Source organism: Anser cygnoides, chromosome 17, assembly GCF_040182565.1.
Source record: "Anser cygnoides isolate HZ-2024a breed goose chromosome 17, Taihu_goose_T2T_genome, whole genome shotgun sequence".
NCBI lineage: Eukaryota > Metazoa > Chordata > Aves > Anseriformes > Anatidae > Anser > Anser cygnoides.
The window spans coordinates 2,466,935-2,489,278 of NC_089889.1; the positions used below are offsets into that span (position 1 = coordinate 2,466,935).

Here is a 22,344-nt window from a genome sequence, read left to right on the forward strand (position 1 = left end):
TGGCTGAGATCAAGCCCCAGGCCCCATCATCTCCCAGTGCAGTACTTGCGGCAGGGGGCTCAACATCCCCTGCATCCCATGGGGGGACAGGGACTGGGACAGGGACAGGGGACACGGCGCTCCCCACGGCACGTCCCGCGCCCCACTGCTGGGACACCTGGGGGACAGATGTCTGCAGGGAAAATCTTTCTAAAACAGCCACTAACAGCAAAATTTCCAAAGCGAGAAGACCAACATAGAGAGACAACGTCCATGCAGAGGAGGGGGAAGAGGAGGAGGTGCAGAAACCTGATTATTTGCCGTAACCTGCTAATTTTGGTGTGTCACGTAAATTCTCTTCAGCTGCTCATGCGGCGTTTGCTTATGAAGCTGGCGCTCAGACAGGTGCTCTGGCTTTTAGTTGGACACACTCGGCCCAAATTCACCTGCCGCCAGCCTGCCTAATGCCAACGTAGCTACACCAGGGAGGAATTTGATCCATTTTTACTCAAATTGGGAAAGAAATGGCCCCACGCAGCCCCGGCACCTCCCGCGGCTCCCCCCACGCTGCGCGTCTTCTTTCACCGAGAATGCCACAGCCGTGAAAAACAGGATTCATTTCCTCCAGAAAAAGGCATTTCTGAAGATGTCCTCGCTTGAAATACTGGGAAAACCAATTCTGAACACCTCCCAGAAGAAAACATTCTTTTTTTATCATTATTTTTTTTAGTTTAGCAGCTCATGTTTATCGTTCCTGCCATTAGTATTACGCCTACATTATTTCGCTCCACGGCACGAGGACTACTTTATAACATGACATAATAGCTTAACTATTCAATTATTGCATATTTTCTTATTTTTAAAATCGTTAAGAGCAGCTGCTACTTAGTCCTGATTGAAACCCCTTATCTCCTTCCCCAGATCAAAGGGGTGGCTGCTTGTGGTAATGGAAACGGTTTGACACCTCGATCAAAGCCTCTGCTGTTTGTGCTGTCGGAAAAGTGTTTGACACTTGTGTCAAAGCGTCAAACTATTTCATTACAGCGCCAACCGGAGACACTTTGACTACGGGAGATAAGATGTTTCAATCAATCAGCATCCACAAATGGCCTCCCCCTATGATTAAAAAAAATAAAATAATAAGGTGGTTCTAGCTAGAGTTTGCAACGCGGCCGCGGGGCGTTGTAGCTGCTGGTGCGCAACGGAGCACTGCAGTAAAGAGGAATGGCACAAAAACAAATGCGAAAGCCAAGAAAACAGAATTTGAAACGAAAATCCCAAAAGTTTAATAAAAAAATAAAAACATGCCATTTTTTGGAAGCGCTGAGACATCCCACCTGTACGAACCCAGAGCAGCAGCCGGGTGCTGCCGGGGCTCCCAGCAGAGCCGCTGGGGCGAGGACGCAGGGACCCAGCCCTGCCATCGCCACCACGTCCAGGGGAGGTGGCACCGACATGCCCACGGAGCAAAAAGATTTGCAAAATTTAGCTAGAAAGGAAGATCTCCAATGTCATCACCTCCATCTGCCCTGACAAACCCATGTAGTGGCTGCTGGGGGTCAAAGATGGGAAGGTGACGTGGGACCAGGGACGGTGACGTGGGACCAGGGACGGTGACGTGGGACCAGGGATGGGGACATAGGACCAGGAATGCCTGGAGGCAGCACTGGTGTCCCCACGCTGTGCTCTCCCACCAGTCCCACCCGTGTCAATGCTGCCACCCTAATGCCACCAGGGCCACCGGCTCCGAGCCTGGCTGTGAGTTATCCACTGAGCGAGCGCTGCTCGTTTAACCGTTTAATTGCGTAGCGGCCTCCGGCACATTCACTGCTGATTTTCCCAAACTCACTGGCTAGCACCCAAAATGAACCGTATTCCTCAGGCTCGACCATTTGGGACTTTGACGAGGAGGAGGAAAGTGGCACAGTGGGGTCTGGCTGGGGCAGGAGAGCTGCATGTGGGGATGGGGATAGGAACGGGGTCGGGGTCGGGGATGGGGACGGGGACGGGGACAGCTCCTGCCCCAGTCTCTGGGGTGCGGCTGCAGAGCCTCTGCGCTCTCCTCCCTGCAAACTCCCCCTGCAAAATTGGTTTTTAGCAAAGCCACTTATCACCTTAACCATCTATCGATCCCCTGACTCCCGGCCAACGCTCCCAGGATCCGATAGAGGAAAGGCAGAAAAACACGGCTGCGAGGGAGCGCTCCTGGGCAGCTCCGCTCCGGCTGCCCCTCGCCTGGGGGAACCCTGCCTGCAGCTGGGCTGGGGGACACGAGCAGGCGAGGACTGGCACAGATGACCCATCTCGCTGCCACCTGGGCCCCTGGGCCAAATCCTGCCCTCTGAGGCGGCTGCAGGCGGTCAATAAATCGATGGGAAGCTCGGGCGGGCAGCCAGAGCGAGTGTGTGCCCGATCCGACGGCACCCTGCGCCACTCCGGCTGCTGCTCAACCCCAAATTTCACAGCAAACAAAACAGAAGGCAGGAAAGCCAAAGGAAACCGTTTATGCTTTTGCCAGGAAAATGGAAAAGAGCGCAAGGAGGAAGCTGGAGGATTATCCGTGGGGACCTCTGCTGATGGAAACACGAGGGTTTGGAGAGCTCAAGGTAAAAATCCTGAGTCGCATTGGGTCCTACCCACCTCGAGCTCTGGAAGCTCGGGAGGTTGGTTTCGAACCAGCAGATATGCACATCATTCACTCGGCTCTTCTTTTTAAGATAGATTTGTTGCCTGGATTTTAGAGCTGCTCCCCAGACACGTTCTCACCCCCAGCCCCATGGGGCTGTGGCAGAGGCGATGCAGCGCGGGGAGCCCGGGGAGCTCCCGCGGGACGATCGCAACAGAGAATAAAAACTAAAATCACCCGAGCCCCATTCTGCAGGAAAACAGCCCTACCTCCGGCACACTGCCTAACCCCAAGCAGTGCAGCCAAGAAAGTCACAAGGTCTTTGAAAAAGAGCCTTCCTTCTTCCCCTGGGTGACAGCCACGCAGCAGAGGAGACGGAGCCGCCGGGTCACGCTCGAGCACCAGGAGCAAGCCCAGCCCAGCCGGGATGCGGCCACCACCGAGCCGAGGATGTCCGAGCACCCCAAAATGTCATGGGGGGGTCTCAGAGACACCTTCCTTCATCTGCTGGGGACAGGACATGCCATGGGAAGACACAGCAGTGAAGGCGAGGAGCACGCTGCAGAGCGCAGCCCCCGGCCCCGCACGCTTCCCAGCAGCATCGATCTCCCCGCGGTAGCAGCCAGTATAATTTTGCTTGGCTTCAAATACCTGGCGATCACGAATTCTTTGGCCACAAGGTTATAAAGCATTCTCTAAAACATGAGAAAAAGATTAAGCCTGCTTATAGTTAATAATATACTGTATACTGTCTATCAAGCTGGCTGTTTGCTATTGAGAGCCTACTATTAGACACTTATTTAAAAGGCCTTTCAAGGCTTCCGAAGAAAGTGCAGTTATGCATTTTTTTTTTTTTTCTGGCAAGAACTACTATAGATAAACATCAATTCGCTCCTGCAGATCACAGTCGCAGTAAATAAATTTTTCAGGAAGCTAAGTTCCATACAAAGACTTCTCAAAGCTCCCATTTCACACAACATCAATGTTTGGCCTCTGAGAAATAAAAGCTCTGAGGTTGCTTTATCCAAAGCTAAATTATCAATTGTAGCTGCTTTAAAAAAAAAAAAATAAAAAAATAGGGTATTGCAATGAGAAACCAGCGTGGGGACGGCAAGGAAACAACACCATTTGTAGACAGCGTGGCCGTTCAGAGACAAAATGGGGAAAGACAGAGATTTTGCTGGCAATTGATCGGGTCTTTTGCCTCCGCAAAGGCTTCAGCAGCCCAAAACTTTTGGGTGAACGGCGCTGCGGCCGTGCAGCGGGCGGCATTACCGGCTGGCGTGCCAACAACCAGCTCCGGGCAGGCTCAGCAGCCAGCACTCGTGCTATTTTCTTTTATGGCTTTTTCAAGTAGCGGGCTGGGATTATCCATTACGGAGTATTTGTCACCAAAAAACCCCACGCCGGCTGTAACGCTAAAAGCGGCGGCTCCTTGGCTTGCAGCCGAGCGGGAAGGACGTGCAGCCCAAAGGGGACCCCCCGGTGCCTCTCCAAGCAGCTCGCCCTTGCAGAGGGCAGAGGAGGGGGCCGTGGCACCCCGCATCCCACATCCCACATCCCACATCCCATCCCGTATCCCACGGTGGTTCTGCAGCTGCGGCTGTGCCGCACAAGCCTTGTAGCAGCCCCGGGACCTGCTGGCGCTGTCGGAGCCAGAAGCGTGCTAAGGCTCAGGACGCTCCATCTGCTCCGTGTTGGAAGGGATGCTGGGCTCTGTTATTCTGTAATTATTAGCCAAAAATAAGGGACGAATGCAGAAACCCTTCCAGGCGGAGGTAATGCACGCTGGTAGGAAAGGATGGGTAAGGAAAAGATGCCTTCTGCCACAATGCGACCTGCGTGTCCCCCGAGGCTGTGCCTAACACACCCGAATACCCCAAGCTGTAGGAGCCTCGTCCCTGGAAGAATGGCTTAAAACTCCCAGGGGAAGGAGGACAAGATTACGTGCTGGTCTCGGTGATTCCAGCTGAAATTAGTGCAGCCTGCTCCTGACACAAGAGGTTGTACCGGCCAGCCTCGGGACTGCCACCAGCACGGCTTCGCAGACCCAAATTAACCCGGCGCTGCGAAGCAGCAACCTTCCTTCATTCCCTTAAATTGCAAATCAAGGAGCACGGCGACGCTCCCCACCTTGCCGCTGCCACCCGCTCCCCTCGCGGGGGGGACCCCGGCACCCGCGGCACGTTTTTGGGGTCATTCCTGCCCGAGCAAGGACAGCAAAGCCCAGGCACCGATCCGCGGTTCATTTGCTTACTTCGTTGCTAAACACAAAGGCAATTAGGAGAGTTAATAAGTCACCAGAGGAGCCGCTGCCTTTCTCGGGCCTAAAAACCAGGCACGTCCCCGCTACCTGCCAAAGGGCACCCGCGATGGATCATCGCAATCCGTGCTTTCTGAGCGGTTATTAAACATAAAACCCAGGCCAGCTGCCCCCCCTACTCTTTCTGAAAATGTTTTGCTTTCAACCATTCTCAGAAAACAACCAGTGGATACTCGACAGAGAAGCACATCCTCCGTCACTAAAATAAACTTAATTTGAAAGTCGTGAACTCGTGACGCCCATTGCCCTCCCGAAAATAAACCCGCCGGGGATGATATAAGATGCATATTTAACCTTCTGACGTTGCTCATGTTTTTAGCAGAAACCCATCCATCGCCCGCCCCGGCCGCTGCCACCGCGGCTGTCCCCAAGTCCCGCAGCCGTATTTCCAGCCCCACGGAGCTGTGATCTTAACTGATCCACGGCGAGAGGGGAAATAGTTGTTCAGGTGAAGGAGACGGCCAGGAGGCACAAGTTTTGAAAGTAAAACCGCAGAGCACCCAGGGCAAAGCCATGCAAACCGCCCTTACGACCAACTTCTCTGCATCAATACCTGCCAGCAGCAGAGCTTCCCAATGATCCGTCAGCGCTCACCAAACGACCCCAAAGTAATCCTTAATCCAGTGGCACGGCTTGCAAAGTTGTATTTACGAGACTTTTACCTTTTCGGTTACTGAAAAGGAGGGAGGGAGGGAGGTGGGAGTTTAATTTTCCGGCAGGCCCATTATGCTTGTTGTTAATGCTTGCTTCGGGCCAAAATTTTGACACACCAGCTTCAAATTAGGAGAAAATGTATTTTATGCATGCCTGTACAAAAGGAAACGCACGTGAGCGTTACCATGCAATGCAGCACACTGAGCTTGGGGTGCCTTTTGCGCCTCAAGCACTCCAAAAAAAAAAGGGTAAAGATAGCATCCCCACCCCGAATTTAACTCTGAGTGGGAATTCTGCTCTTGTAGAATTAAGGGCAGTGATGAAATCAGCCGAGTGACTCCCTTTCAAGGCTTCTTGCACCCAGGGTGTGGGCTGGAGACCTTCAGGCTGGGGCTTGTTGCTGCTCCTCGAATGGCAGAGAGACCCCTGGGCCCTTGGGGACGTCCCCAAGGAGTGGCACAGTCCCTGCGGGGGCCCTCCTACGGTAGGCAAAATCTGCTCGCCGGGAAGTGTTTTTCCATCGATAACAGAGCTAAACCAAGCTGTTGGCAAGCCCTCTCCTCTCCTGAGGAGCACCACGGATTTGGGAGCTGGCTGGCAGCCGAAGCCTGTACGGTGGGCAATGCAGGTGACTTCTTTTGGGGACAGGGGGGCGAGGGGGGGGGGGCAGCCCCGCGCCGAGCTGCGTACGAGTGCGAGCAAACAGTCCTGTAAATAAAGAGCACCTCCGCCCTGTCTCCACAATGCTACCCTTATTGAGTGAGTCAGATGTTCTGCTGATTAAAAATTGATCCATTTCAAAATCTAATCAACAGAATAGGATTCTTTCATATGTTATCAAGGCAGCTGCTGACAACAAAAACCAAACCTGTTATTAACCCATGAACCCCAATGACCTGAACCTGGCTGGGCTCTGGAACCGTAAATTATTCAGTAGTCCAAGAGCAATCCCGTAAGCCTGATGAATTTACGCACTGACTGGAGCCTTTGTGGGTTAAAGCCAATATCACAGCCCCACGGGTCCCCGGGGACGCGGTTCATGACACGCTGCCATTCTGTGTCATGCCTGTGAATACATTACCGGCGTCTGCTCAGCTTCGCCTTTCAAATGTCTACTTCTTCTCTTTTTTTTTTTATAATTTTTTTCCCCCATATAAAATGACTTTACGGGTCCGCACGGCACCGGAGGGAGCGGCCGCAGCGCTGGAAGAGCCTCGTGCAGCAGTGCTGCAGGGCTGGGAGCCCAAAAGTCCCACGGACGTGCCACGCAGCCAGGTCTTGGCACAAGTCTTTGCTTTGGAGCAAAATCTGAAGCAAAGAGAGACGAAGACCAAATGCTTCGCATCCCCGCTCTGAGATGTTGCTCTCCGGGGCGGTGACGCTTCTCCGCCGCCGTGCCTTGCCCCGGGCACCGCCGCCCGCATGCCTCCAGCTCAGGATGCTCTCCAGGGCAAAGTCCCTGCCCTCGGCACCGCTGCACGTTTTTTATTTTCCATCTCCAGCCCGCCGAGGTCCCAACCCCGGTGCCAGGCGGCTGCGTCATTCACCCGGCGTAGGAGGCTTCGACCAGAATGGGAAAAAGTCGGCGCCGCATAAACCGAGCTGGAAGCCGGCGACTCTTCCCTTAAATACTAATATATTTATAAGTTCAACGACTCTCTGACCTCCCCTTAGAGCCAAAACAACCCCCGGGGAGCCCCCTCAGAGATGCCGCTATCGATCCCGTCTGGCTGCCATCTCACGGCGAGCATCGAAACCCCTCCAGCCCCATGGAAAAGCCCTCGGGAGCCCCCTGGGTAAACGAGGGGCAACGGGGTCCCGTGCTTCCCTGATCTGGGCTCCAACAGTGCCCGCCGAGCCCCTCTCTCCCCACCTAAAACCTGGGGGATGCAATTCTGCCCACAGCAGCAGAGCCACACGAGACGTGGGGCTTTCTCCTGCGACCTGCTGGATGCGGGCATTTCAGTCCCGGTGCAATGAAAGAGCTCAGGGAAAGGACCGGCTCCGTCCAGAAGCTCAGATGCACGCAAGGAGTGCGCCACGGCTCTCAACAGGGCGGGAGAAACACCAGGTATTGACTTTTTTTTTCCCAGGCAAGTCCAGCAGCGCTCTAAAACCAACCCAGAGAGCAGCAGCGGCAAGTGGGTACAAAAACACAAGCATTTTCGTGCTGTTTTGTGTGGGTTTTTTTTTTTAAAGCCTTCCCGGTTAAAGCCTTCTGGCTTGACATCGCCAAGCTTTGCATCTCTCCGAGGGACGCTCCGAATGTGATCCTGCAGCTCTGCAGCCCCTGGCTATGGGGTACCTCCACTGAAACGTGGCTGGGGGGTCCCCGATGAGACCCCCCCCGATATTCCGCATCGTGTCGGGAAGCAGGGCCTGGGGGAAAAGCCCAGGGCAGGATGTGGCTTGGGGCTTCTGCTCGGCTTCACAGCCGCCCTCCAGCGCGGGCACTGCAGCGATGTGTGCGAAAAACCACGGGTCCTCTGCTCCATCATCATCGCCGCCGGGGAGGAAGGCTCGCCCGCGATCGCTGCTGCCAGGGCAGGCGGGATCGGCCCCTCGGCTCCCTCCTCGCTACCTAATAATCACACTTGTGCGAAGCTGTTGCCGTACATAACGAAAAAGAAAACATCCTTGGAGAGCCTAACAATCAGACAATTTTTAAGATCATGGAGCATTAAACCATTCCCAGTAGGGTTTACTAATCAAACAGCCAAATCCTTCATAACCAACCAATCCCTACAGAGCAATTAAATCCTTCCCCTTTAAAACACTTGGCACACTGTCTGGGGACGAAAAGAAAAATTTGCAAAATTCATTTGATAAATTAACCAGGGAAAAGAAAGAAGTGAATCAAGCTTTGTTCTTTTCATTTTTTTTAATTATGGAATTCACAATGCCTGAATAATGTTTAATAAGAACTATGAAAAATTCCTAACAGTATTACAACACAACACAAAAGAATTAACCTGGTTACCGTGAAAAATTGCATATTTAATTAAGAACAGAGAGTTCAAAACTATCCAGAGATTTCAAAAGTACTGCTGCCTAAGGGGCTAAATTACACGCTCGCAGTGCTGCTAACAGGGCTGGAGCGCGCAATCATTACCCAAGTGTCCCCATTAAGTGACAATGGGCAGATGACATCAAATTCATTTCAAAAGCAACAGGAACTGAAGCATTCACTTGGGTAGTGGAAGGCAAAGCGACTACCCTGCTGGTATAAACCAGACCCCTTGTTGATAAAGGCAATAATTAAAGAATAATGTTAATTAGCTGCTTTTATTTGAAGGAGAGGCGCGGCGGCCCCGGCTCCGCTGCCTCCACGGCGCGCGCCGTGCTATTGCGGCGGGGAACTGCACGGGCAAAGCCGTGTCCCCCGGACGGCCGCACCGATTGCTGCTTTTGGGGCCAAAAAGCGGTGTTTTGGCAAACCCAAAGTGCCGGCGACAACGAGGCAGGAGGCTCGCGGGGCTGCAGGGCAGGTGGCCCCCAGGAGCATCGCTCCCAGCCCCGGCCCCAAAGGCATGGCGGGGAAAGCCAACGTGTCTCACAGGGGGATTTTGGCAACGCTGCTCCTCCAACCCGTGTCCCTCCATCCCTTGCCGAGAAGACGGGGGAAGAGCCGGGTAATCATTACCCTGCTCCGGCGATGAAGCAATGTTTGCAAAATGCTCCGCGAGCCGTGGCCGAACGCCGTCTGCCCCGCCAGAGGGGCACGATTATTAATAACGACCGTTAATAAAGACCACGACGATGAATGAAGACCGAATGTCCTCAGCAATAACGCAGCAGCCGGGTGGCTCCCCAGATCCCACGAAGACGAGCGGCCGTGCTTACGCTGCACATTACGAGACCCGCTGCCAGCACCAGGTAATACTTTATGATGTTATCCTGACGGAGGAAAACAAAGGGAGCCCGAGGTCCTGACTTCAGTGTAAAACTGCAGGAGCGTTACCAAAGGCAACCGTAGCATGCTCAGAGCGGCTGACGCACGGCGCAGTTCCCACTAGAGTAATATTTACACGGGGTTCAAATTGGTTATTTACTTTTTTAGAAATCCGTGTTGCAGAAGAACCAGCTAGCACGCACGCACCGAGCAATTAATATTAAAACAGCCGCGCATTAGCAGCAAGTCACTTAAACTGCAGCTAAATCAATGCTCCGGGGTCCTGTTGCAGCTTTGGGGAAATCATTAAACGTTACACCAAACTAGTCAAAAAAATAATTACACAGCAAGGCCATATTAAAAAGCACTGAAACCACTCTGGAACAAGGCCTCGGTATGTGCGTATGCGCCAGCGCCTGCGTGCGCGGGACCGGGAAGCTCGACTGAGAAGAAATTCCCCATTTCCACCGCGCCTGCACAGCCTCCTGCCAGGCTGAATACACCCTCCTGGGGCGTCTCACCCCAAAACCCTGGCTTGCAGGAACCCTCCATGCCTGTCAGTGGGGAAACTGAGGCACAAAGGCACAAGGCGGTGATGGAGCACGGTGCTGATGGTGGCAGGGTTTGTTCCTCCCACCCAGGTTTTGCTGCCACTGCGAGACGTGCCGAAAAGTGCAGGAAAGCATGAGCCACAAAACCAGGTAATTGGAGAACTCTCCATCATGGGCGCTAACGCAACACGCACCAGAAAGTGTTACGGAAGGGGAAAACTTTTTAATAAAGTCTGCAAGTATATATTCCTCCTTTATCAACCTCAAGATTTATTGACCGGAGAAGCCATATTGACTGAATAAATCTTGATAATGACCCCAGCAGAAGTCAATACCTGCTTATTATCTCCCAAGTTGGGGAATTACATCTTTCTATAATAGGAGCAGGATGGTACAAAATGTTCTGAGAAACTTCCCGGAGCCTTTCTGGGGAAATGGATGCCCTCGACGTGCCTGTTACCATCCCGGAGGGAGCCTTCCCGGCCATCAGCCGCGCCGCTGATCGCTCTGCACCTTGAGGAAAGCCGCGTTTGAACCCTAAATTAATTTCAGTCAGAGTAAGGCTCGGCCCTGGGGAGCTTCAGCCCCCTGCGGACAACGGTCCCACAGCTTCCCTTTGTCGGGTTGGAGCGGCAATTCCCAGGGAAATTCCCTGAAATTCAGGACCGGGGACTTGGCCGTACAGCAACGTCACCGCAGGATGCCCACGGGATACGGGGCTGCCCCCAGGATCCCACACCCTCTGCTCTCCCCCGGGTGGCAAAACCAGCAGGAGGGGAAAACTGAGGGGCACGCCAGCCCCAGAGCCACAATCTCACCGCCGAGCCACGCCAGGACTTGTGCGTTCAGAGATGGCGTTTCGTTTGCCAACCGGTAACTTGACGTTCAGCGGAGAAAACAGCAGCTCTGGGACCGGAGCGCACAATTATGCCTGCATTTTTATGTGGAGTCTCTGCAGACAGCAAGAAAAATTAACTGGAGGGAGCCGCTACTGTGCCAACATATGGAGGGAGATGAATAGCTAGTTCTCCATGCTCCGCTGAGGTTATCTAGTTAAGCAAGTACCTCCTAAAGGACTCGCAGGCTGGGAGTGTGCTGTTTGCTTAATCTGGTCATAAATAATAATTCGGATCGCCAAACGTTTTAGCATTCAGCTCCACCTGCACGCAACCGCCCTGCCGCGCCGCGCCAGGCTCCGAGAGCCCCGCCAGCCCGCGCCGCTCGCCCCGGCCGGGTGCCCAGTGCTCCCAGTCCAGCCCCACAGCCACCAGTCCAGCCCCACGGCCACCAGTCCGGGTGACCAGCAGGGCCGCGACCCTTCTCCGCAATCCCACAGGAACAAATTATATTTTAATCCACGTCCCCTATTCGCCTCGTGGTCACAATCTCTCCCCCCCCCCCCCACCCCCAAGGCCACGGAGACAATCCACTAAACTGGATCAGGAGGCCAGCGCACATATCTCTAATGGGCTGCGGCACGCACACAATTAATTAATGGATTTATTAATTAGGGAAGAAGTCACTCTTCGGGCTGGAATTGGGGTCACCGGTTTCTAAAGTGAGAGCCGCAGAGCTAAAGATAAACTCTCATTTTCTGCAGCTCTCTTCTCGTCTGGCAGCGTCTCAATTATTCAGCCACAAGGTAAAAAAAAAAAAAAAAAAAAAAAAAAATACACGTTACACCTCAGGAGCTCCGGGCTCTGACTTTCTGCCCGTGGCGAGGCCGAGGACCAGCAGCAAGTGGGGCCAGGAGTGGTGCGAGGCCACCAAGGTTTCAGAGGGGCAGGCAGGAGCATCAGCTGCCCACGGGCGGCTGTGATGTCCGGCTGGATGTCCACGGTGCCACACCACAGGGACAGTGGCTGCTGTACACCTTGAGCTACAAGGAAACAGGGCTTCTGGGTGAAAGAGAGAAATGCCAACAGCATCCCTGGCAAAAGATGGGCTGCAGGGCACAGCAGAGTCAGCAGAGAACCCCCACGGGAGGGCACCGCTACCACTGCCCTGGGCACCGGGAAGGTTTCCAGGGGAGCGCACGGCTATCGGGCACCAGGGAACCCAGGCACAAGACGGACGCCTGCAGAGAACCAGGCTTCGTTATTTCCACTGCTGCTAAATTTGCATTAATTTTCCAAACACCGTCATTCTCCAGCCCACGTCCCACCTGCCTGGCGCACGGGGAGAAGCTGGAGCCGCTGGGAAGCCCCAAATGTGTCAACCACCCAGCAGCGCCCCGAGCCAGCCCCGCACGGGCACAGGATTCACCCACCCAGCAAAACCTTGAGATCTCCGCATGGGAAGGAACGCCGACGCTTACGAGGGATGGGAAGCATCGTCCCCCTTCCCACCGAGGAGCTTACCATCCCTTGACAACACAGCTGAGCACCCGACAGACCCACCGCAACCACAGCGTGGTGGGGAGGAGCCACAGCGGGGGCTTCCCCGGCCCCCGGCACCGTCCCCGGGCTCTCCGTGCCCCGGCTCCCCCCTCACCCCTTGGGCACGGTGACCCCCGGCACCTGCCCACCCTTCATCGCCCGCTTCTCGCTGCAGAGGACACCTCCGCCAAGTGGGGTGAGCACGGATTTACCTCCATGCCACGAGGAACTGCTGCCCATTGCTGGGTCAGACCCACAGACACCAATGTGCCATACCCCAGGGTGAATTTTGACCTGGGCCTCCAACGGGCTACGAGCACAAACAGAAGCTGGTTCAGCAGCACGGAGAGCCTGGGGCTGCTGGCAGGGCTCTGGAGATGCTGGAGGAACCGGGGAGATCCCGCAGCTCTCTCCTTTATAGCCCCAAAACCACGCAGGCCCGTGGGGGTGAGGAGGTGAAGCTCCCCAGCTCAGAGCCCAAAGCAGCGCCGCCAAGTTTATCAGTCCAAGCTTCGGGAATTAAGCTTCAGCCAAGAGGACTGATAGCTTATTTACTGCTGTCATCTATATAAAGAAGAATTTTGACACATTGTTAAATGATAGCACATTTAGATAAGTCAAGCTGTCATATCATTTAATGGATGTCTAAACTCCCTCTGTAGCTGATATGTAAAATTTATGCACTTCAGAATATCATAAGGTTATAATATTTTAATCACATCCACATCTTTTTTTTTTTTTTTTTTTCTTCTTTCCTCCCCCTAAACTTGGAGAAGACGCCAGCCACCGCAGCGCGCGCGAGGCTGCCGGCGCGCCGCGATCCGGCAGGGGCAGCGCCGAAGTTTCTGCCCAAGTCCCCGCCAAGTCTGCTCCTCCGCGCGGCGCAGGCACGCAGCGAGCGGGTGCATTGCAGGGAATAAAGCGAGCAGCGTTTTCTTTGACGAAGCCAACGCCGGAGCCATGTAGCCAGAGCTAATCTGCATAATGAGATGTGGAGACATTTATAAAAGATGGCTATAATAGGTCTCTCTCCCCTCACTTGCCGTTGTATTTATTATCCCAAATCAGCAGCTCGCAACTCTTCCCATTTTTTTTTTTTTTTTTTTTTGCTGTTTTAACACGGAGTGGGTTAGATTAAAGCAGCATCCAGAATGCGGCGCGTGTAATCTGTACAGCGCTAAACCGAACATAATAAAACAAGAGCAAATTAAAGCACAGGAAAAAAACACAAGGTATGAAGCCCGTTATGACTATTACACACAAGAAAGCTGTAAAAAAATACTGCATTAGTAATGTACACAATAAAACAATCTCATAACCCAGTGAAATATGTCTGGTATTATCTTTGATAGAATTTTATCTCTTCTCATTTCCGAGACTATTTGCTGTAAAAAGGCTCGATGCCGTTTCGATCAAAGTGCTACCGGGGAGCACATTATCTACATGTTTTACATATGCCCACCATTCATCAGGGCTGCTCAAACTCTGCCATTCCCAGCAAGCCCTAGGCCAGCAGAGCTGCTTAGGCACATGCATTAAAGAGAAAGAAAAAAGGAGAAAGAAAAAAAAAAAAAAAAGCTCGCAGAAGAAGAATAAATGGATTGTTTCCCTTCTTTCTTTTTTTTTTTTTCCTTTTAAATAGAGGGCATCAGGCCGAGCTGGCACAAGGTCACCTTTCCCACCGGGAGCCCGGGGAGGCGGCAGCACCGCTGCCTGGACGCAGGTCCCCCGCCAGCACCGCTGCCGTCCCCGCTCAGCGCCCACCTCCCCGCCCCGCAAAGTTGCCCCCGCCGCCCGCCGCGCTCCGTCGACCCCACGGAGAAGTGGCTGCCCATATTCGCCTGGAATCCCGGGTTCTGCACCCACCCGGGGAAAAAGTCACCGGCGTGATGTACCGAGGAATGCTTCTGTAGCCGGAGCGCCTACGGCCCTAATCCCCTTCCCACCACACCGCCGTACGCGAGCAGCCGCGGCGAGCCGGCTCTCCGTCCTACCTGCATTACTTTTAGGGTCGCCTGTGACAGGCGCAGCCCGTGAGCCGCTTAAAAGGCCGAAACGCATTAAACGCTGGCGCTGTCGATAACGGCACCGGAGCCCCCGTAAACCGCATTTAGGTTTGTTTACCCCCCACAGCCCCCCGGTGAAGCGTGCTGCGTTTTTAAACTCCGTGACATCCCACGGTGGGGACAAAACCCCTTTATTAATAACCGCGTCGAGGAGCCTTTGGGCTCTCGCAGCCGGATCCGGGTTCGGTTTCGTCCCCCCCGATTTTCGTGTCAGCGGCCGGGGCTCCCCGCCACCGGGGTGCCCAGCGAGGCGGCCGGCCGCGAGCATCCCCGCGGCCCTCGGCGGTCAGCCGGCCCCCCCCCCCACCCGCTCCCGTTAACAAAGGACTTACCCGTTAATTTCACAGCCCGCCGGCGCTACGGCTGGATACGGCATCCGTGACCTGCACGGAACCACAAAGGAGCTCTCCGGCGGCGCCCCCCCGGATCGCTGCGTCCATCCCGAGCCCGCCTCGCCGGCACTCGCATCCCCACCCGGCGCCTCGGAGCCTGACGCCGGGCCCGGTAAACCGGGACACGGGGAAAAGCCCCCACCCCCTACCCCCCCCCCCCACACACCTCCTCCCCGACCACACCGGCGCCCGAATAACAATAGGAGAGCGGGGGGGGGGCTCCGGCCGGCCCCGGGCACGTCTCCTCCTCCTCCTCTTCCTCCTCCTCCTCCTCCTCCTCCTCCTCCTCCTCCTCCTCTCTCCCCGGTGCTACGATCGCGAACCGAGCCCCCCCCCCCCCCCTCCTTTCCCGGCCCCGCGGCCGCTCCACCGGGCACCTGCGGCTCCGCCCGGCCGGGCCGGGCCGGGGTGGGGGGGGGGGGCGAAACTTGGCGGCGGGGCTACCGGGAGGGTGGGGGGGGGGGGCTCCCCGCCGGTGTCCGTCCGTCCGTCCGTCCCCCCCCGCTTCTCTCCCCGTCTACTCCCCGAAGTTCAGCCGCCGCCCGCCCAACTTGCCGCCCGCCCCGGGGCCGTCCCCGTCCCCCCCCCACCACCACCACCACCACCTCCCCCGGTGCCGGCTGTCACCTTGGCGGCGGGGCGGGGGCCGGGCGGCTCCATGCCGCCCGCCGCTGCTGCTGCTGCCGCTGCTTCTGCTGCTGCTCCTCCGTGCTCCCGGCGGCACCGAACAAAGAGCGGAGACGGCGGCGGAGACGGCGGGGATCAATTCCTGATACCTATCGATGGGGAAGGGCGGGCGGAGGGAGGGGACGGCAGAGCAGCGGGGGAGGGCTGGGGGAGGCCGCCCGCCCGCCCCCCCACCCTCCCCTCACACCCGCCCCCCCCCCCCCTTCTCCCGCCGCCGCACGCCGGGGCTGAGGCGCTCGGGGGCCGCCGCCGCCGCCGCCACCGACCTGGAGCCGGCGGACATCAAACCGCGGCCGGCACCGGCACCGCGCTCCCACCTCGGCGGCCATCTTGGGGCACAGCGCCGGGGCCCCGAGCCCGCCCGCACCGGCTGCGGCCGCCGGCATCGCCTCGCTCCGGCCCGGCCCCGCTCCTCACGGGGCAAAGCGGGGGGGGGCGGGGGGGAGGCCCCGCTGCTGCCCCCCCCCGGGGGAGCCGCAGGGCCCCGGAGGAAAGTTTGGCGGTGTCGGTCCCGAGCTGGCCCCTGTGGGGGGGGGGAGAAAATCCCCGCCCGCCCTCAAGCCCCCCCACACACACACCCCCGCCCCGAGGCTGCTGCCCGTGTGTGAGGTTTCGGTGCTGGAGCGGGTGGAAAATTCGCGTATAAATCCCGCTCTGCTCCCACCAAACCCACGGGGAGCTTCACGTGGCTCACACCGGGTTCATGCTGGCCAGGCAAGCGGGGCCTTTTGATAAATTCCTGCTGAGGAGCTGGCGGCGAGAGCCCGAGCGCCAACAAGAGCTCAGGAGGTGCCATGGGGCCGGCCCGCAGCCCGTGCCCTGCCCTGCAGGCCCGCTCCCTCTTTTCTCGCTCCCCCGTGTCCCCCTGAGCCAGGAGCGGTGTCCAAGAGGAGAAGACAGACGCCCAACGTGACCTTGGCACCATCCTGCAGCGTGAGCGGCGAGGAAACGGTCTCGTCCTTCTCCTCTCTCGTGCTCGGAGAAGCCCAGAGCCGCCTGCAGTCCCACGATCGCGAAACGCCCGGGGCAGAAGAAGGAGCGAAGAGAAAATCCAAGTTCAAAAAAAATAAAAACGATTTGCAGGAGCCGAGGCTGTTGGCGTTAAGGAGAGCCTGGCGGTGCCCACGAGCACCGCCGGCCCCTCACCGGGGCTGCCTGGAAGGGGCTGCCACCAGCCCCTGGTGCCGGGCCACGAGGGGACCAGCGAGCCCCTGGCCATGAGGGCAAACTCCACGCTGAAACCACGACCCCGATGGCACCAACACCACAACGAACGGAGGCGCCCAGGGCCCAGCGCAGGGTGCCCCTCGCGACCCCTTTTTGGGTGCACACAGGTCGAGGCCCAATTTTCCTCTCCATCCCTCCCTCAGGGCTGTGCGCCGGGGTTTGGTTGTTTGCAGGGTGGCTCTGTGGGCCCTGGGGGGACCCCAAACTCTCTTGCTGGGGTGAGAGCTGGCTCCTGCTTTACCAATGCCTCGCTGGCATCCTCTCCGTGAAGGTGGCCGGGGATGGCTCGGTCTGCTCACAGGCTTTGGTTATCCGCTGCTGGGCACCGGCAGAGGTGGGTGCTGGGCGAGGGGACCCTCCCCTGTACCCACAGAGCTGATCTGTGCCCACCGCTCTCCTGCCAAGGGCACAGAGGAGCCCACTCATCAATCAGGAGTAAAAACCAGCGCGGCGTCTTCGGCGAGCAAACTCAATTGTGGGCTTCGGAGGAATGTTTCTGTTCGGCCAAATCATTCATAACTCGCTGGGAGCCGCGAGGAAGAGGAGAGGGGCTGTGCCCCGAGGCCAGCAGCCACCTCGGGCACCCCGGGGACAGCGAGGGGACCCGGCCCTGCCGCCCCCTGCCTTGCCTGGCCCCCCCGGCCCGGGCAGCGCCGCGGGGCGCAGGTTAATAAATCAGTTTGTCTCCAGAACGGCTCGCTTTGTGCGCCTGACAATAGCCCGTTGTAAATGGCAGCCCCTCGCCTCCTCTTCTGAAAGGCTTTTAATTAAAATATGGCAGGAGATTTTCTGCATACTTAAAAATAAAAAAAAAAAAAAAATAGAAAATGTTGGATTTCAGCACGCTCCCATTTCAGGCGTTAATTTATTCTCGCCTTCCTGTCGTTTGTGATCCCCCCGATAAGGCTTTGTGCGGTGATCCGGCCCCATCAGGCGACGAGGGCAGCGTGTGCCACGCGCCAGCCTCCCCCCGCGGCGGGTGCTTCGTCCCCAGGGCGGGCAGGGGGGCGCGGGGACCCGCACCGAGCCAAACCGGTGCCACCAGTGCCACCAGGGTCACACCGACTGATTTAAGCTGTTGTTTGACGGCGTGGCGGCCCGCTGCTGGAGGCGATTCCCTCCGCTTCGTGGCCAGCCGCCCTCTCCCCGCAGCCTGCCCCTCTCCTTCCCACCCCGCTGCTGGAGGCGATTCCCTCCGCTTCGTGGCCAGCCGCCCTCTCCCCGCAGCCTGCCCCTCTCCTTCCCACCCCCTTTCTTCCCTACACCCCTCCTCACCCCCTCCCTGCCCCTCTCCTTACCCCTCTCCTCCTCATCCTCTCCCTGCCCCTCTCCCTGTCCCTCTCCCTTCCTCCCCCCCGTCCCTGCCCCTCTCCCTGCACTTCTCCTCCTCATCCTCTCCCTGCCACTCTCCCTGCCCCTCTCCCTTCCTCCCCCCCATCCCTGCCCCTCTCCCCACCCCTCTCCCAGTCCCTCTCCCTGCCCCTCTCCCTTCCTCCCCCCCGTCCCTGCCCCTCTCCCTGCACTTCTCCTCCTCATCCTCTCCCTGCCCCTCTTCCTGCCCCTCTTCCTTCCCTTCTCCTCATCCTCTCCCTGCCCCTCTCCCTGCCCTTCTCCTCCTCATCCTCTCCCTACCCTCTCCCTTCCTCACCCCGTCCCTGCCCCTCTCCCTTCCTCCCCCGTCCCTGTCCCTCTCCCTTCCTCCTCACCCTCTCCCTGCCCCTCTCCTCCTCTCCCTGTCCCTCTCCCTCCCCAGATCCCCGTCCCTCTCCCTTCCTCCCCCATCCCTCTCCCATCCCCTCTCCTCCTCTTCCTCCCTCCCTGCCCCTCTCCCTTCCTCCCCCCGCCCCTGCCCCTCTCCCTGCCCCTCTCCTCCTCTCCCTCTCCCCGTCCCTCTCCCTCCCTCCCCCGCCCCTGCCCCTCTCCCCGTCCCCTCCCCGCCCTCCCCCCGCAGCCCCCGGCCCCGGGCAGCGCCCGCCCCGCTCCCGTTACACCGGCGACACCTGGCGGCCACCGCGCCCCGCAGCGCGGGCAGGGACCGGGACACGGGGGGGGGACACGGGGGGGGGGACACGGGGGGGACCCAGGGGACAACGGGGGGGACACGGCTGCACAGTGCGGGGCTGAGAAGAGACCTAGAGAAGGGGTGAGGGTGTGACAGCGCTGGGGACATGGGGGGGGCACGGGGAAGGGGACGTGGGGGGACAGCGGGGAGCACCCAGGGACACGGGGGGGACACGGCGTGGCGTGCGCCGAGCTGTGCCCGGCCTCAGCCCCCGGTGCCACCGGGGAGAGTGTGCCCGCAACCCCTCTGCCGCAGCGGGGCCGGCCGCCTTTCTGCCAAGGCTCCTTATTTCCAGGCCCATCCCCGCTACAATTAGCACATGCTCTTTAATTAATTTCCCTCTTTTATTGCTTCGCCCGAAATTATCTCGACCGTGGCGCCATTCGGCGCGCGCGCGGCGTGTAGCGCTGCTATTTATGGCTTTCCCCTGTCGGTGCCACGGCTCGGGGGGGGCCGGGATGGTTGCCTCCTCCTGGGGCCGCATCCTGCACGGGGCGCTCCAGGAGGGCCAGCAGCGGCGTCCGCCCTTGGCCCCGTCACCTCCGGCTGCTTGGCCCTGCTCCAAAGGACGCTGGGGGGTAGCCAAGGGCATGGGGACGCTCAGTGGCACAGCAGCTGGGCTCTGTCACCAGCCAGCACCAGGACGCACAGGCCACCGCCCTCCCTGTCCCCTTTGGTGGCCAGCACCAGGCAAGCGGTGGCCACCACCAACAGCCTCACGCTGAAGCACTGAGCTGCACAAAAATCCGTCTTTCTACCTTTGATAAGCTTTCTCCCTTTAAAAATAATCATTACCAATAAACAAACATACCGGGCGGTGTATATAAGCATCAAATTAAGTAGCTACAAGCATTTGTTATATTTGATATAGCCTTGTTAACTGGAAAATCCTAGGTTTGGAATATGTATTGATTTCGGCGAGCATATATTATTTTACTGTAAGTACCAACAGCCATTGTAGTTAATATACAACAGTTTAATTTAAAATGCATTAGTTTAATAAAAATGCATAAAATAGAAGAGAATTGCATTAGCTTCAATGAAAAATTCAATTTCATAAATATTATCCAGTGTTAAAATGCATTGATTTCCCAGGAAAATGTATTGGTCAGAGGTAATTTACATTGGTTTGAATGGGAATGTACCGGTGTGTATACATATGTATTAGGTTAGTCAAATCTATCCAACTGCAGGAGCAAAATAGCGGTTGGAGCAAAAGATATCCACAAGGGAACCGCGACGGCGGGGCACGGGCTGGCTTCGGGGTGCCCTCAGCCTCTGGGCACCCCCCAAATCGGCTCCCCCGGTGTCTGGGGTCCCCAGGACCAGGGGCTCCCCATTATCGGCCGCGGGCAGGACTTGGCCGGGGCGCAGGCACGCGTCTCGCTCAGGCGGAGCTCGCGCCGTGCGAGGCGCGGGGGGTTAATCAAATCCTTTTGACTCCATTTTTTATCGAGCTCAAGAGGGGCTGTCCTATTAATTAGCAAGGCTTTCTCATGTAAAACACAGGCTCCTTTGCAGATAAGCAGGGGCGATGCTTGATTTTGCCATGGCACAGATAGGTGCATTATTCCCCGACACCCGTTCACAGGCTGCAACCACTTTCCCGTAGCTCTTTTGTTCACAACAGAGCGCTATATGTATAAATGCATATACACACATATTTAAAGGACTCCGTTTTTCCTGGTAAGTCCCCCAATACCCCCAGCAGGGGAAGGAACAGAGGTGCCTGGAGCTGGCTCCGTCCCCAGGCAGGACCCTGCTCCCCGCTGGCGGGGCAGGATGTGGCCCGTGCAGCACAGGGGACGACGTCTGGCAGCGAGAAGTGAGCAGCGGAGCAGATGCACCGTCTTACAAATCACGGCAGAAGCGTGCCCAGCCATCTGCACCCCATCCCCAGCCAGGGTTTCTGCGCTGTGCTCAGCCCCTGTGCCTGCGGTGTCCCTTCAAAGCCCCCCGCCACCCTCTGGACACCCACCAGCACGTCCCCCACCTGTCCCGACGGGGTCTGGCCCCTTCCAGGCTGGGCAGGCACAAAAGGTGCTTCCCACGCACACCCCAAATATATTTTGGGGACTCTCCGTGGCTCTGGGGCTAACCAGGGATGCCCCAGAAGGGTTGCAGAGACAGGGATGGGCAGCACCCAAGCGGCGCTGGAGGCTCCGCAGGCGACCGGTCCCGTTAAACCACTGCGCATCACTTCCCTGATGCTTATGGATTTTTCCTTAATGCCACAAATTAAGGTAATTGGGCTCGGCTGGCCGATGGATTCAGCTCAAGTTGGCAGGGGAGGGAGCGCCCGTGCCGTGATTGATCCCGCTCGTCCCCGCCGTGCCTGCGTGCCCTGGGCTGCTCCTCACCCAGCTCGGCCCCTCTCCGCTCTTTCCCTTGCCTTTTGGTTCGCACAGACCCCAAAAACCCGCCCTGAAATCCATCTCAGCCTCAGCCGAAGCCTCATCCAGGCCAGACGATTGCTGCTGGAGCGGATCGGAGGGGGCGAGTGCCAGGGATCAGCGGCGGCATTCACGCCCTCTGGGGAACACGGGCAGCGTCTGGGCAGAGCCCGCAGATCTTGGATCCGCTTTCACAAGTCCCTTTTGTTCCCAGCCGTGCCCCAGCCCTCCCACCAGCCTCAGCGTGCCTAAAAATACCGAAGGAAAAGGCAAGGCCCCGAGCCACCAGCGGCCGGGACGGGAAAAGTTAATGGGTTGTGGGGTCAGGGCTGAGCAAGTGTTTGGCTTCAGCGAGGGGCAGGTGCCCCGGGGCGGGGGGGACACAGCCAGGAGCCCTGCGCTCCTCCTGCCTGGCTCTGTGGGAGCTCAGCATCCTCCGCCGGCCTCATCCTGACCCTTTGGGATGGGTGCTGCGTCTCAGCTGGCAGGGTGGCAGGGTGACAAGGTGGCAGGGTGGCAGGGACGGTCCCCTCCAGCTGGAGACACTGGGTGGCCGGGCAGCTGGTCTTGCTGCTTCTGGCTCTTTGGGCACCACAAATGATGGGGCCCCCGCTGCTCCTTCTCTAGCTGCCGAGCAGGACCCGGTTTTGCCATGCAGACGCGTTAACGAGGCACAAAAGCTCCATTTCTGGCAGAAATATCCGCACCCCCTGGGCATGGGGGGGCTGTAGCCAAGGTGGTCCCCCCGTTGTGAGCAGCATGGGGACCTCAACAGCTTTCCACCCCAAAGAAAATGTCCCTCGGAGGGAAGGCGTGCTAGCAGGGCATGGGAGCACAGCACTGAGCCTCGTTCCCCGGGCCAAATCCCCCCAAAAGAGCCCAGCAGAGGGGAAAAGCAGAGCCCCTGCCCTCCCCGAGTGACAAACACAGGTGGGTCCGGTCCCCGTGTGAGCGCCAGCGGGTCAGCATCCCAGTGTGGGAGCCGCGGGGCCTCCCGGCACCCCGCTAACCTTGAGAGCCTCCGTGTCTCGCATGTCACGCCAGGCAGTGACAACAACAAGCTGTTACTCCAGATTAGAGAGGGAGGCAGAGAGAAAGTCGGAGACAAGAGGGT

At 57.7% G+C, this 22,344-nt stretch overlaps 1 protein-coding gene across 9 annotated transcripts in view; it reads right to left on the reverse strand.

Annotated features, from left to right (window-relative positions):
• The window catches only part of CUX2 (cut like homeobox 2), a 58,014-nt gene extending 41,719 nt beyond the window's left edge, over positions 1-16,295 (reverse strand). For 3 of the 9 annotated variants that reach the window (XM_066978829.1, XM_066978837.1, XM_066978838.1), the window contains exon 1: positions 15,815-16,295. In XM_066978829.1, coding sequence (XP_066834930.1) covers positions 15,815-15,934 — 120 coding nt within the window. In that variant the 5' untranslated portion in view covers positions 15,935-16,295. Of the gene's footprint in view, positions 1-14,801; positions 15,054-15,488 lie in introns of those variants that run through there. The other 6 variants (XM_066978830.1, XM_066978836.1, XM_066978835.1 and 3 more) reach the window with 6 other exon arrangements.
• Positions 16,296-22,344: the final 6,049 nt, after the last annotated feature.